Source organism: Lactuca sativa, chromosome 5, assembly GCF_002870075.4.
Source record: "Lactuca sativa cultivar Salinas chromosome 5, Lsat_Salinas_v11, whole genome shotgun sequence".
NCBI classification, from domain to species: Eukaryota; Viridiplantae; Streptophyta; class Magnoliopsida; order Asterales; family Asteraceae; genus Lactuca; species Lactuca sativa.
The window spans coordinates 103,344,527-103,358,283 of record NC_056627.2 but is presented as its reverse complement, the minus strand read 5'-3'; the positions used below and the strand labels follow the sequence as shown (position 1 = coordinate 103,358,283).

The following is a 13,757-nucleotide window of genomic DNA, read 5'->3' as shown; positions in this document are numbered from 1 at the left end:
ATTTTCAAATAAAGCATAAACAAATCGATATTTTCTAGCCGTGAAATTGGGGATGTCACATTTGGTATCAGAGCATTAGTTTAAGCAAACTAGGAATTTGTAGTATTTCTAGACTTAAACTTAGAATGCTAAGCAATGATTGTGAGATGAGTGTCTGGTATATTTTAGAAACGAGCACTAGCATCTTTTAGGGAAGATGCCTAAATTGCTTTTATGTGCTAAATGATTTATGTTATAGCTATAAAGATGCCTTATATGCTATTATTTTTATTGGATCTATGGTCTGTTGCCAACCGGATTTGGAAGCTTTACGTGTTCAAAATTCTAAACGTATGATTACGGTATTTGAACTAGCATGTAACTTTTCAGATTGAGAAGAAGGATTAAACGTCTATCATAAATAAATATCTAAATTCACATACTTTGGTTTATAGATCAACATGGAAAGAACCCGAAGTGGATTTCTAAATGCTAATGGAAATGCTAATCCTAATTAGTGGCATGTGATTGATCATGCACCAAAAGTAGCAGCTGCACCCGAGCCAATCATTGTGGCAGGAGTACAAGCCATGATTCAATTGATGTTGGATCGTTAGATGGAAGAAACAAGGCATCTACTTCAAAATAATAAGGATGAACCTACTATACCTATTGAGCAGCCTGAACTGAATGAGGGTCAGTAAGAATAAGGAAACTATAGTAGAACCATTGGCCAATCTGAACTGCCAGTGGTTAAAAGAAATAACCAAGATGAAGGGATCGAAAGGAAAGGATGCAAGTACAAAGACTTTACAAATTGCAAGCCTTCAAATTTCAATTGGAAAGAAGAACTAATTAGAGTTATGGACTGGATATATGAGATGGAGCTAGCTTTCATAACGTGTGGTTGCAAGGGAAAGCTACAAACCTCTTTTGCAATCCGTTCGTTAAAGGGTGGTGATGTTTGTTGGTGAAACGCCTTAGGGAAGACCATAAGCCATAATGAGCCACTATAACTTACATAGGAAAATTTCTTGGTCCACTTTAAACGCAGGTTCTGCTCATCCCAAAACATGCTGGAACTAGAGAATTGGTTTATGACACTAAAGAAGGGTAGCATGTACATTGATGAGTATACTAATGCCTTCACAAACAAAATGGAGTTTTCTTTACACATTGTCCCTAACGAGCTAACGAAAATAGATAAGTATACGAAAGGACTACCGTGGGAGTATGTTGTGCCAATATTCCAGGCAACTACTTTCGAGGTGGCCATCAGGGTTGCTAAGTCTGTTGAAGAGATGATCAAGAGTAGAGCCGCAAACAAGGTCGAAGTTGGCAAAAAGAGGAAGCTTGAAGGATCTTCAAGGTCCAACAAGAAGAGAAAATTCATGAATTCTGGTTCCAATAAATTTGGAGGGGGAGGTGAAGTGAATTGGAGTGAGAAGTGAAAAAAGAAACACACTGGAAAATGTAGTGAGGAGGTGACTTGTTACAAGTGTGGGAAGACTGGGCATTATGTCAATCAGTGCACATCCAACAAGAGGGTGTGTTATGGGTGTAACGAAGAAGGGCATACTGCAAAGGATTGTCCGAAGAAGAAAGAGGCGACAAGGCCTAACATTCCACCGAGGCCAAAGGCAAGAGCATTCAATATGACCCTGGAAGCAGCAAGGGATGAAGCAGATGTCGCTTCAGGTACCTTTCTTTAAATGGATTTCCTGCCAATATATTGTTAGACCCTGGAGCAAATTACTCTTTTATATCGCACAAATTTGGTGGAAGACTAGCATTTCCTGTAGATAAACTTGATAATTCTCTATTGGTAGAAGTTGCCAATGGAAAATTCATAAGTATTAGCAATTGTATTAAAAACATCGTCATCCACTTGAACGGGAATAAATTCCATGAGAAGTTTTTGCCCATTGAGTTGAACGGTTTCGACATCGTGCTGGGAATGGATTGGCTTAATGCAAACGATGCTGAGATACTATGCAGGAAGAGGATGGTGAGAGTAAACCCACCTGGAAAAGAGTCATTTATGGTGTACGGGGACAAACATAGAGTGAATTCTAGAATCATTTCCTTGATGAAAGCTAGAAAATTTTTGTCCAAAGGATGCACCTCAAACTTGGCATTTGTGATAGATGCAAAGAAGGAAAAGAAGGAGATACAAAGAATACTAGTGGTGTGTGACAATCTGGAAGTCTTTCCCGAAGATCTTCCTGGATTGCCCCCTGATAGACAAGTAGAGATTCGAATAGACTTGTTTCCAGTATCAACACCAATAGAGAAAGTACCATATTGGTTAGTACCGATGGAGATGAAGGAGCTTATGATGCAACTTCAGGAGTTTTTGGACAACAGTTTCATTAGACCTAGTTCATCACCTTGGGGAGTTCCGGTGTTATTCGTAAAGAAGAAGGATGGAAGCATGAGGATGTGCAAAGACTATACAGAGCTAAACAAGGAAAAGGTAAATAACAAGTATCCATTGCTAAGGATTGATGACCTGTTCAATTAGTTGCAAGGATTGCGCTATTTCTCAAAGATCAATATTAGGTTAGGATATCATCAGCTGAAGGTGAGAGAACAAGATATTGAGAAGACCGCAGTCATAATTAGATACGGACACTATGAGTTTTTTGTTATGTCATTCGGACTAACCAATGATCCAGCAACATTTTATGGATTTTATGAACAGGGTTTGTAAGCAATTCCTCAATAAATTTGTGATAATGTTCATAGACAACATTTTGATTTACTCAAAGAGCCAACAGGAGCATGGCAAGCGCCTGCGAGAAGTATTAGAAGATCTAAAGAATGAGAATTTGTATGCAAAGTTCTCTAAATGTTATTTCTCGATTTGAGAAGTCCAATTCTTGGGTCATGAGGTTAACCAAGAATGAATAATGGTTGCCCCAACAAATATTGAAGTTGTGATAAAATGGGAACGACCAAAAAGGTCCCACTGAGATTCGAAGCTTTCTAGGATTAGCCGGATATTACCGGAGGTTTATCCAAGACTTTTCTTCGATAGGTGCTCCAGTTACAACTTTGACCCATAAAGGAGCTACATATACATGGAGTGAGAAACATTAAGAAGCATTCAAAAATTTAAATAAGAAGATGTGTGAAGCACCAATTCTTTCTTTACTTGACGGAGTCGAAGACTTCACAGTCTATATCGATGCATCTGGCGTTGGGTTAGGTTGTGTTCTGACCCAAAGAGATAAAGTGATAGCATATGCATCTCGACAATTGAAACACCACGAGAAGAACTACCATACTCTTGACCTGTAGTTGGAAGCGATAGTATTTGCATTATAGATATGGAGGCATTATCTTTATGGAACAAAGCACAAGCTCTTCACTGATCATAAAAGTCTCCAGTATCTCTTTGATAAAAAAAAAAAGAATTGAGTATGAGGCAATGACGCTGGCTAGAGATACTCAAGGATTAAAACTATGAGATACTTTATCACCCTGGTAAAACAAATTTCGTAGCTAACGCTCTAAGTCAAAAAAGTAAACATCAAAAGAAAAAGGCCAAGATCGTAAAGAATACAAGTTGTCTCAACGAATGTGGAAAGCATCATGAAAGCTCAGTAAGAAGCTTTCGAGAAAAATGACCGAAAGGAAGAAAGTTTAGGCAAAACGTTAGTATTCGGTACAAAAAATCAAGGATTGAAGGTAATCCAAGATAGGATTTGGGTACTTAAGATGGGTGGAATGAGAGATCTCCTGATGGAAGAAGCTCACAATACCATGTACTCGATTCATCCCAATAGCACTAAGATGTATAGGGATCTGAAACCTTATTACTAGTGGCCGACAATGAAGCTCGATGTTGCAAAGTATGTGGCAAGTGTGTAACATGTGCAAGAGTTAAAATTAAGATTTTGGAGGAGTCTATAAGAGGAAATGGGTATGAAGTTTTGTTTAAGTACAAATGTAACATCCCAAAATTCAAGCCCGAAAATTTCATTTTAAATTAAAGATAACATAAGTCATAACACCAGAACATTGCCAATAAAGGAAATCGTAAAGTCATGTCTCCAAAATCCATATCATCGGTAGAATAAAAATCAGAGTAGAATCCCAGAAAGTCCGATGCAGAATCATGTGTGTGTGTGATGCGATGCTACATCGTCGTCTCCTTCCCCTTAGACGAAGAGGTACATGAAACCAAAACTGAAACCGTCAGCACAAAGCTTAGTGAGTTCCCCCGTTATACCACGTACCCTACAATATCGTCGGTATCTTTCAACCGATAACTTCCATCGGTGTAACGACCCGTCTCCAGTATGATGATTCCATAGTATTTAATTAGAAGTTTGCAAGAGGGACTCGGCGAGTTCATAGCCTGACTCGCCGAGTAGGGACGGGATTTCGAGCACGTGTTAGTCGGCGACTCGGCGAGTCCATATTCGGGACTCGGCGAGTCTGCCTGCCTGGAAGAAACCCTAAATCCCCGGGTTGCTCACTATTTAAGCCACCTTATAGCCCCCATTCTCGCCTCCTTCACCCTCAGAAAGCTGTGAGAAAACCCTAATCCATCCTTGAGTGATCTAAGTGTTCTTGTGTTAAATTTTTGAAGGCTTGAAGAAGGAAAAGAAGAAAGGAGCAAGGCGAAGAGTTGTAGAGCAAAGATTCAAGGGCAAATCAGAGTTCTTTGAGGTATTCTTCGAATTTCCCCCTGTTTTATGCTTTAAACCTCCATTAGAACTCTTATAGATCTAGTTTAATGCTTTTCTCAAGCCTTATGATTGTATGGATACCCTATTATGTCGAGACATCCTTAGATCTGTTCATCTAGGAGTTGTAGAGCCCAGATCTATTGTCTTTTTGAAGTTACCTTGCATAAGAACCCTAGATCTCCCTTTTAAGTGCCTTTTTAGCCTTTATCTCCTTTTTCATGTGTTTGTACACGTAAAGTTGGAAACTTTACGTGGTGAATCAGCTTAATGGACTCAGATCTATCATTTGTATGTAATGGATTCAAGCAGAATCGAGTTTAGAATAGTTGCATGGTTGTGACTCGGCGAGTCGGAAGAATGACTCGGCAAGTCTAGTCGCGAGTCCCCAATTTCTTCCTTTTTGAGTGATTCCGAGTGGGACCAGTGAGTAGTAGAGTGGACTCAGCGATTTCGAGGTCAGACTCAGTAATGGAGGGACTCGGCGAGTTGTTCATACAACTCGGCGAGTCCAAGGCAATCTTCTTAAGCTCAAGAATAGCTCGTCGAGTTGTTCATATGACTCGGCGAGTCGGATACAGATTGTCTAAGTTCTTGGATCGAGATATTACTCGTCGAGTCGATGCCATACTCGACGAGTAGCCACGAGTGGGGTTGTGAAATGAGATTAGAGACTCGGCGAGTTGGCGGCCCAACTCGGCGAGTCAGGTCAACTATGAGTTGACTTTGACCGAGAGGGTTGACTTTGACCAAGGGTAAAAGAGTCATTTTACCCCAGTGCAGTATTTAGTATTTGATTAAGTGTGTTTATGGACTTGTAGCCGGGGAGATACCGGAGCAACTGCAGATAGTTTCCAGAGCCATACACACAGCAGCCAGTTCATGAGGTGAGTTTCCTTTCAGTAGGAACGGGTCTATGGCCACAATGTCAGCCCGTTTAATTAGCAGTAGTCCCAGACTTTGGTCTGATGCAGTAGTTAAAGTGCTTGATGTCTTTGTGATTCAAGCATGATTATGTTATGTGTTCCGGACTCTGTTCCAATGCAGTATGCAGTATATGTGATTATAATAGTTGTTATGTGTTATGCTATGCCATGATCAGCCAGTTCCGGACTTCGGTCCGATGCAGGGGACAAGGTCCCAGTCAGTTTCGGACTTCGGTTCGACGCAGCTAGTTCCGGACTTCGGTCCGATGCAGTCAGTTCCGGATTTCGGTCTGATGCAGTTAGTTCCGGACTCTGGTCCGATGCAGGGGACAAGGTCCCAGTCAGTTCCGGACTTCGGTCCGATGCAGCTAGTTCCAGACTTCGGTCTGATGTAGTGGGCAAGGCCCAGTATGTGCTTTATATGTATTGTATGGTATGTGGTAGTTTGGGGGAGCTCACTAAGCTTCATGCTTACAGTTTCAGTTTTGGTTTTAGGTACTTCCGCAAGCAAAGGGAAGAGCTCGGGATGATGGCATCGCACACACCACAGCTTCAGTTTTTATCCTGGGAGTTGACTCAGTTTTCTTAGATATGCTTTGATACAGTTGTGACACAGTTTTCTTGTTACAGTATTTTATTATGGTTTTTGAGATACGCAATGCATGGTCTTATTATGATATACTCAGTTTTATGATTTTTGGTTATATTAAAAATGAAATTTTCGGGTCGTATTTTTGGGTCGTTTCAAGTTGGTATCAGAGCCTTGGTTTGAGGGATTCGGATACACTTCCGGGTGTATCTGAACTCAAACTAAGGAAAAATAAAAGGTTTTTTATAAGAAAAAAAAATGTTTTCTAAAGGAATTTTAAAAGCGCTTAGAAAGAAAGGAAATTTTTCTTAAAATGAGATAAGGGTGTGGTGCATGCGATCAACCGAGCTCAAGTAAGTACTCCCAAATTACCCATACAAGTTATGTTATGATTATCAGTTCCAGTTTCAGTTTCAATTTCAGCTTCAGTTTTAGTAGAACAGCATGCTAGAATAGGACTAAGGATCTAGGATGATGCCTTATGTGCCTGCTTTATGTGTTTCAGCTTGATAAGAATTTCATGCTAGTAATGAGTAGACAGTAGTAGGATAGCCTGTGTAGGTTATGCCTGATAGTATGAGCTTAGCATTGTATGCTAGTACAGTTTCTCGTTATGAGAATAGTTTTGCCTGAGTATGTTTCCTTTATCCGAATGCTGCTTGCTTTGTGCTTTGTGGGACTCTGAGTGATGGGAGTTAGCCATTAGGTGAATACGTCACACCATATGTGATCAGGGTTGAATAATCTCAGATTGCTGGATTTGGCCCTATTGCACAACTCTTGTTTGAGTCCAACCGTTGTAGGGACGAGTCTTTTACTTGAAGGATTATCTGAGCCTCGTCACATGTGATGGTATTCAGGTGGTGGCTAATTGGCATTACAAGGAGGCCTTCAGCAGCTGAGGACTGGTTTGAGTTGAGTCTGAGGCTTCCCTAGGGCAAGCCTAGGATGAGAGTAGCAGAGATCAGTAGTAGTAGAACTGACTTGGTGGAGTCAAGGCAGTTCTTGAGGAAAGTACGGATAGATGTGGATGGTAGTATGGGCCCGTACTACTGAAAGCAGAGGATCTGTACTCGAATCAAGGAAGGCCGAGACAAGACCAGGAAGCTAGTTGTAGTATCAATGATCCCTCGAGATATTTCAATTTTCTGATGTCGTTGTGATATGTTTCAGCATGGTGGTTTTGCGTCCGAGACCAGCAGCCGGCAGTGGAGGTGCCGGGGAGGGATCAGGTTCAGGCTTGGGAGACGAGCGTATGGATGAGCAGACCAGAGAGTTTCTCTCTTCAGAGATTACTCGTATCATTGTAGAGCAGACTCCTGTGATCTTCGGTTCGATCAAGGAAGGTATCCTAGAGCTAATGGATGAGAGATTGGGCACCTTCCGTGCCGAGGTGGCGGCCATGATGGGGTCGCGCACCCCTACATTCAGGGAGTTCAGGGCATGTGGAGCTCCAGACTATCATGGGGCGCGGGACCCCATAGCGAGTACTAGATGGTTGGCGGATGTGGCCAACGCATTCCACACCAGCCGGTGTCCCGAGGGGGACAAGGTCAGATTGGCGTCCTGTCTTCTGAAGGACAGGGCACGGGATTGGTGGGAGGAGGTCGGACATGCCATGGGAGATGATGCAGCATTGGATGTCATGACCTAGGCTGATTTCTCTACCAGGTTCAGGGTGGAGTTTGCACCAGTCATTGAGGTGCAGCAGTTAGCCAGAGAGTTTCAGGACCTCACCCAGACTACAGAGACCGTGGCGGAGGTCACCGCCAAGTTCAGGGAGAGGGCTCTTCTTGTTCCTCAGTATGCAGCCGATGAGGAGATGAAGAAGGCCCGATATCATGAGATGTTGCGGAGCGATATCCGCCAGTTTGTGAGCCGGTCCAGCTGTAAAAAGCTGGATGACATGATTGCTAGGGCTCGGGAGAGAGAGATTGATCTCGAGATGGAGAAGAAGAGGAAACCGGAGGCGGTTTCGGGTACAGGTAGTTCGGGCAAAAAGCCCAAGGTTTCAGATCACAGATCTAGGAGTCAGCAGAGCCACGGTCGATGTGGCAAGTGTGGGAGATTGCACAAGGGGGCGTGCAAGGCAGGGAGTTCCGGCTGCTACAAGTGCGGTCGGATTGGGCATTTGAGCAGGGATTGTACGGCCCCTACTACTGCCGTTGCAGCATCAGATCTGATTTGTTTTCAGTGAAATCAGAGGGGACATAAAAAGTCCCAGTGTCCGAGTTTAGCCACAGCAGGGAAGGTGGCTGCACCTGCCCCTGCTACCTTGAGGATTACAGATGGCCGGCAGAGCCGAGCCGAGACGCCAGTGGCAAAGATTAGGGCGTTTCAGATGACAGCTGAGGAGGCGCGAGCGACTCCGGATGTGGTGACGGGGTCGTTCTATGTGAACGGCATTTCTGCTATGGTATTATTCGATTTGGGGGCTACCCGATCATTCATATCACTTGCGCTTAGCAAGAGATTTAGCAGAGCTCCAGGGGAGCTGGATTGTCCATTAGAGGTTGAGATACCAGATGATAGGACCGTGAGGGTCGGCAGAGTGCATAGAGGGTGTTCTCTTCAGTTGTTTGATGAGAAATTTTCGGTGGACCTGGTTCCTATTCCCCTGCGAGGGAATAAGGTTATTGTGGGCATGGATTGGCTAAGCCCTAATGGGGCGGTGATTGATTGTGAGCTTTAGCTAGTGAGGGTTCGCACTCCCAGTGGGGGAGAGTTAGTGATTCAGGGCGAGAGGCCACAACGCGGACCGACCTTTTGTTCCGCCGCAAGGGCGAGGCGCTATTTTCAGCGGGGTTGCGCTGGTTATGTAGCTTATGTCTTGGATGCCCAGGAGAAGGGCAAGACGACAATTGATGATGTTCCGATAATGCGAGACTTCCCGGATGTATTTCCCGAGGATTTACCGGGAATACCTCCTGAGAGACAGGTTGAGTTTAGGATCGACCTGATTCCTGGTGCGGCTCCGATAGCCAAGGCACCGTATCGCTTAGCTCCCCCTGAGATGCAGGAGTTGTCTACGCAGCTGAAGGAGCTGCTAGACAAGGGTTTCATTCAGCCGAGCAGTTCGCCTTGGGGAGCGCCGATCCTGTTTATGAGGAAGAAGGATGGGTCGCATCGTATGTGTATAGATTATCGGGAGTTGAATAAGGTAACGGTGAAGAACCGTTACCCACTTCCGAGGATAGATGATTTTTTTGACCAGCTTCAGGGAGCGTCTTGGTTCTCCAAGATCGATCTACGCTCCGGGTATCATCAGATGCGGGTTAGAGATGAGGATGTACAGAAGACTGCTTTCAGGACCAGGTATGGTCATTATGAGTTTGTGGTGATGCCATTTGGGCTCACCAATGCTCCAGCCGCGTTCATGGATCTCATGAACCGCGTGTGCAGGCCGATGCTGGACCGGTCAGTGATAGTATTCATAGATGATATCTTGGTGTATTCCAAGACGCAGGAGCAGCACGAGGAGCACCTGCAGGAGGTGCTGGAGGTTCTGAGGAGGGAGAGACTTTTCGCAAAGTTCTCCAAATGTGAAGTCTGGTTGCGCGAAGTGTAGTTCCTTGGTCACCTCGTCAACTAGAAGGGTATTTTGGTAGATCCGGCCAAGATAGAGGTCGTGATGCAGTGGGAGGTCCCGAAGTCTCCATCTGATATTCGGAGCTTCCTAGGGTTGGCAGGGTATTATCGAAGATTTATTCAGGATTTCTCCAAGATAGCAGTGCCGCTCACCCAACTGACTAAGAAGTCGGTGGTATTTCGTTGGGGGCCTGAGCAGGAGGCAGCGTTCGAGACCCTCAGACAAAGATTGTGCGAGGCTCCGTTCCTTACCTTGCCAGAGGGAGTAGAGGACTTCGTAGTCTACTGTGATGCCTCGATCACAGGTATGGGAGCAGTATTGATGCAGCGAGGCCATGTGATAGCTTACGCCTCGAGACAGTTGAAGCCTCACGAGGCTAATTATGCTACCCATGATCTAGAGCTGGGGGCGGTTGTGTTTGCCCTCAAGATTTGGAGGCATTATCTTTATGGGGTCCGTTATACTATTTACACGGATCACAAGAGTTTGAGGTACCTTATGGATCAGCCGAGTCTGAACATGAGGCAGAGGAGATGGTTGGATGTGCTAAAGGATTATGATTGTGAGATCCTTTACCATCCAGGGAAGGCCAACGTGGTGGCCGACGCCCTAAGCCGCAAAGTGTCGGCAGCCCCTATCAGAGATCTGTGTTTGAGGATGACAGTGATCACTCCATTGTTGGAGCGGATCAAGGAGGCTCAGGTGGAGGGCCTCAAGGAGGAGAGGCAGAAGTGTGAGAGGATAGTGGGCCGAGTAGCCTCGTTTGATTATGACAGTCGGGGATTGCTGATGCTTCACGGGAGGGTGTGGGTACCGTACTAGGGTGGAGTACGGCAAGTGTTGATGGACAAGGCTCATAAGTCTCGATTTTCTATCCACCCACTGTTGGGTTCTAGTATACTACAACATCCTATGGTGCACACACAACCCTAAATACCTTGGATCTATGTTTTCTCTATTATACATGCATATATGATGTTTCCAAGATATTACCCTATACTAGCATGAAAATATCATATACTTGGGTAATAAAATAGATAGAATACATACCTTTTCGATGTAACTTGTCTTCATGAAGCTTGAGGTGCCTAGTGCCCCAAGTGTGACACCTCAAACGGTTCACACAACACCATGAACACTTGGAATAACCTTGAGAATAAGGATACTTTGGTTTTCTCTAGTGAAATCGGCCTTGCCCTTTCGTGTACACACACTAGTGCCAATTTCACCAACCAATGACTTCTTTATATTGTGTGGAGATTAGGGTTAAACCCTAATACCCATGACCTTTGATAAGTTGAAAAACTCTTTGATCGTTTATATCTCACACAAGTTAATCAGAATAATGCAAATAGAATAACGAACAAGAGAATGAATCAAAAATAAGCTGAATGATTCAATAGATTCACGCCTCAGCAGAGCTTGATAAAGAACTTCCGCTATAGAGGCTTTTAGGGTTACAATCAATAAAAAAGTATTCGCTATGAATGATCGACTCAAAAAGCTACATACAAAGATGCATGCAAGCATCTATAAATACTAAACCCTAATAAATTAATCACAGATGGACAGGCCCAATCCGGATACAAAAATGGACTAAGGACCGAGCCCAAGACGCAACACATAATGGACCCTACAATCTCCCCCTTTGCGTCAATTGGAGCGAGACTCTACTTTGGCTTGTTGGATCCTGTTGCAGAAACTTTCTTTGTGGTATCGAACAGACAAGGAATAATGGCAAGAATAGTTTGTCTGAAACGAATATACCAGTGAATCATGTCATTGAAGTACTTCTTGTCATCTTCAGAATTCTGCTTACACCGATTGATGATCCCCAAAACATGCTCCAAACATGAAGTGGTATAAAGATGCTTGTCAGCCAAGGCGAACAGACATTTTTGGCCTTCATTCCTAGTGAACATGACTGAGTTTCGCTTTGGATCGATCCCCCCATCTACATTTTATTTAGATCACTTTCAGAACCGACTGGGGAGATTGTGGGCTTCTTCCTGAATACATTGGCAATTTCCTAATCCATCTTGGCAACCTCCATGATATAACAGACCAACATCCTCTTGAAGTGATCTATGATCGGCCCATATTCAGCTTAATTGGTGAGGAGGATGTTATGCAGGATGATCCAATCATGAGGATTCAGGTTAGGAAGATCAGCGAGAGAAATGGCATGTTCAGCTTTTTCTGACCCCCTCAGAACCTTGAATCTGACGTTCGTGAAGTTACCCTCCCGAATGGGTTTGAGGACCCGAACGTTGACAATCTTCTGTGCACTCCACATCTGATACTGAGGCTGAGAAAACCTCAGATAGAAGTCAATAATCTCCCTATCGACCTTCGGGTGAGGATGAGGGACTACGGCAATGTGGGGAAACGCATGAAATATAAAGGCCTTTCGGGTCAAGGGCATGTCGAACTGAGATTCGACAGAATTAACCATGTCCAAGGAGATCACAGGTTCAAGCCAAAGGATGTTGGGGGACTCGATAGCTTCTTTGATAAGCTTCTCAAGAGTCCATGGAGGGAATAGGGTTTTTCGACTTTCAAGGAGATCATGAGCCTCCTTCATCCTCCTTTCGTTTGCTTCGGCCTCTCTAGCGATCCGAGCACTCATGTCTGGATCCTTATCCTTGGCCTGTTTCTTCAAGATATCAACAATGGTTTCTTTGTCATCGTCGCCATCACTATCATCAAGAACCTTTTTCCCTTTGTCTTGAGCACCCGAACTTGAAGCATGACTAGTTGTTGGTGGTTCGGTTTCTTTAGTTGAAGCTGATGCAGAATTAGGAGGCGGTTGAGATTGATTATCGCCCTTTGAAGCTCCTTCTCCCCCTTGTTTTGGATGGACCACCTGCTCAGGAAGCCCCTCAATTTTGCTGAGCAAGGCAAGGGCAGGAGCAAGTTTCTCAGCAAGAGTTCGCCTCACTGAGTAGTTGAGAATCGGGTCATACACTTCAATAATATTTGAGAGGGCTCCATGGACATCCGAAACACAACTCGAAATGACAGATTGCTCAGATCGGAGAGAATTAACCTCTTTTTCAGATTGGGAAAGTTGAAGACTCTTGATCTTTAGGGCAGTTTTTTTGCGTGCAAGCGCATCCATCACCAAGTTTTCCGTGGCAAGGTGTTCTTGGAGCTTGGTCAATCGCTCCTCAACGGCTGCCTGGAAAGATTTATTGTCAGCTTCAAGGGTCTGAAGAAGACTGGCAAAGTGATGCTTTTCTGTTTCAAAAGAAGTAGCCAGCTTTTCAACAACTGAATCAACCTTCGCTGCATTAGATTCAGCTTCCCCCTATAAAGACTATAAAAAGATGTTAGCATCGCGAAATAGTTTTTCGACTTTTTCAGTCGCAGCAGCACAGGCCTTTGTAGATGCATCTATAGCAACAGTGGCAGAGTTGATAGAGGCCTCGTGTGCCTTGGTGAGAGTATCAACCATCCCCTGAATGGCAGCTTCTGTGATATGTGATCGAGAGGAGGAGGAAGACGCAATGAGATTATTAATTTTCTCATGAAGTTCCTTGATGTGCTTTTTGGTGACAGGAGCATCATCGTCATCATCGCTTTGAACCTAGTAGGGACTGTAGTAAACGGAATCAAAGGTCATATCTTCCCCTACCAGAAATGTTTCGATTTCGGGTGAGTGATTGGGAGATGAAGGCGAAGGTGGAGGTTCGGTTATGGGAGTAGGTTCGGGTGTGGAAGTATGTTCGGTTGTAGGTGTGTGTTCGGGTGCTGAAGTACGAGCCCCCGTATCAGATACGTTGGTTCGAACTCTAGTGGTTGTTGTTGTTGTAGCGTCTGAGAAAATGGGAGGTGGTACAGGGATAGAAGTGGGTGGAATATGAGTGGTGGAAGTTATGGGGGGAAAGGAAATAGATATAGTTATCGGGGGAGAAGAGACAGGTTTGGTTGTAATTGGTACCTCATGTGAAGGCAAACGGGGAGGAGAGTCACCT

General features: G+C 44.2%; 1 protein-coding gene across 1 annotated transcript; it reads left to right on the top strand.

The window, feature by feature from the left end:
* Window positions 1–1,052: 1,052 nt before the first annotated feature.
* Window positions 1,053–2,692, top strand: LOC111898008 (uncharacterized). The gene is made up of 4 exons (XM_023893956.1): window positions 1,053–1,409; window positions 1,509–1,677; window positions 1,719–1,987; window positions 2,684–2,692. The coding sequence occupies exons 1-4, from the start codon at window positions 1,053–1,055 to the stop codon at window positions 2,690–2,692; spliced, it is 804 nt and encodes a 267-aa protein (XP_023749724.1).
* Window positions 2,693–13,757: the final 11,065 nt, after the last annotated feature.

Excerpts from the sequence above, each read along its gene's own strand:
- LOC111898008 (XM_023893956.1), top strand. The coding sequence starts at position 1,053 with ATGCTGGAACTAGAGAATTGGTTTATGACACTAAAGAAGGGTAGCATG. Across the intron at positions 1,410-1,508 it reads AATTTGGAGGGGGAGGTGAA|TGCACATCCAACAAGAGGGT; the intron begins GTGAATTGGAGT and ends TATGTCAATCAG. Across the intron at positions 1,678-1,718 it reads TGAAGCAGATGTCGCTTCAG|ACCCTGGAGCAAATTACTCT; the intron begins GTACCTTTCTTT and ends ATATATTGTTAG.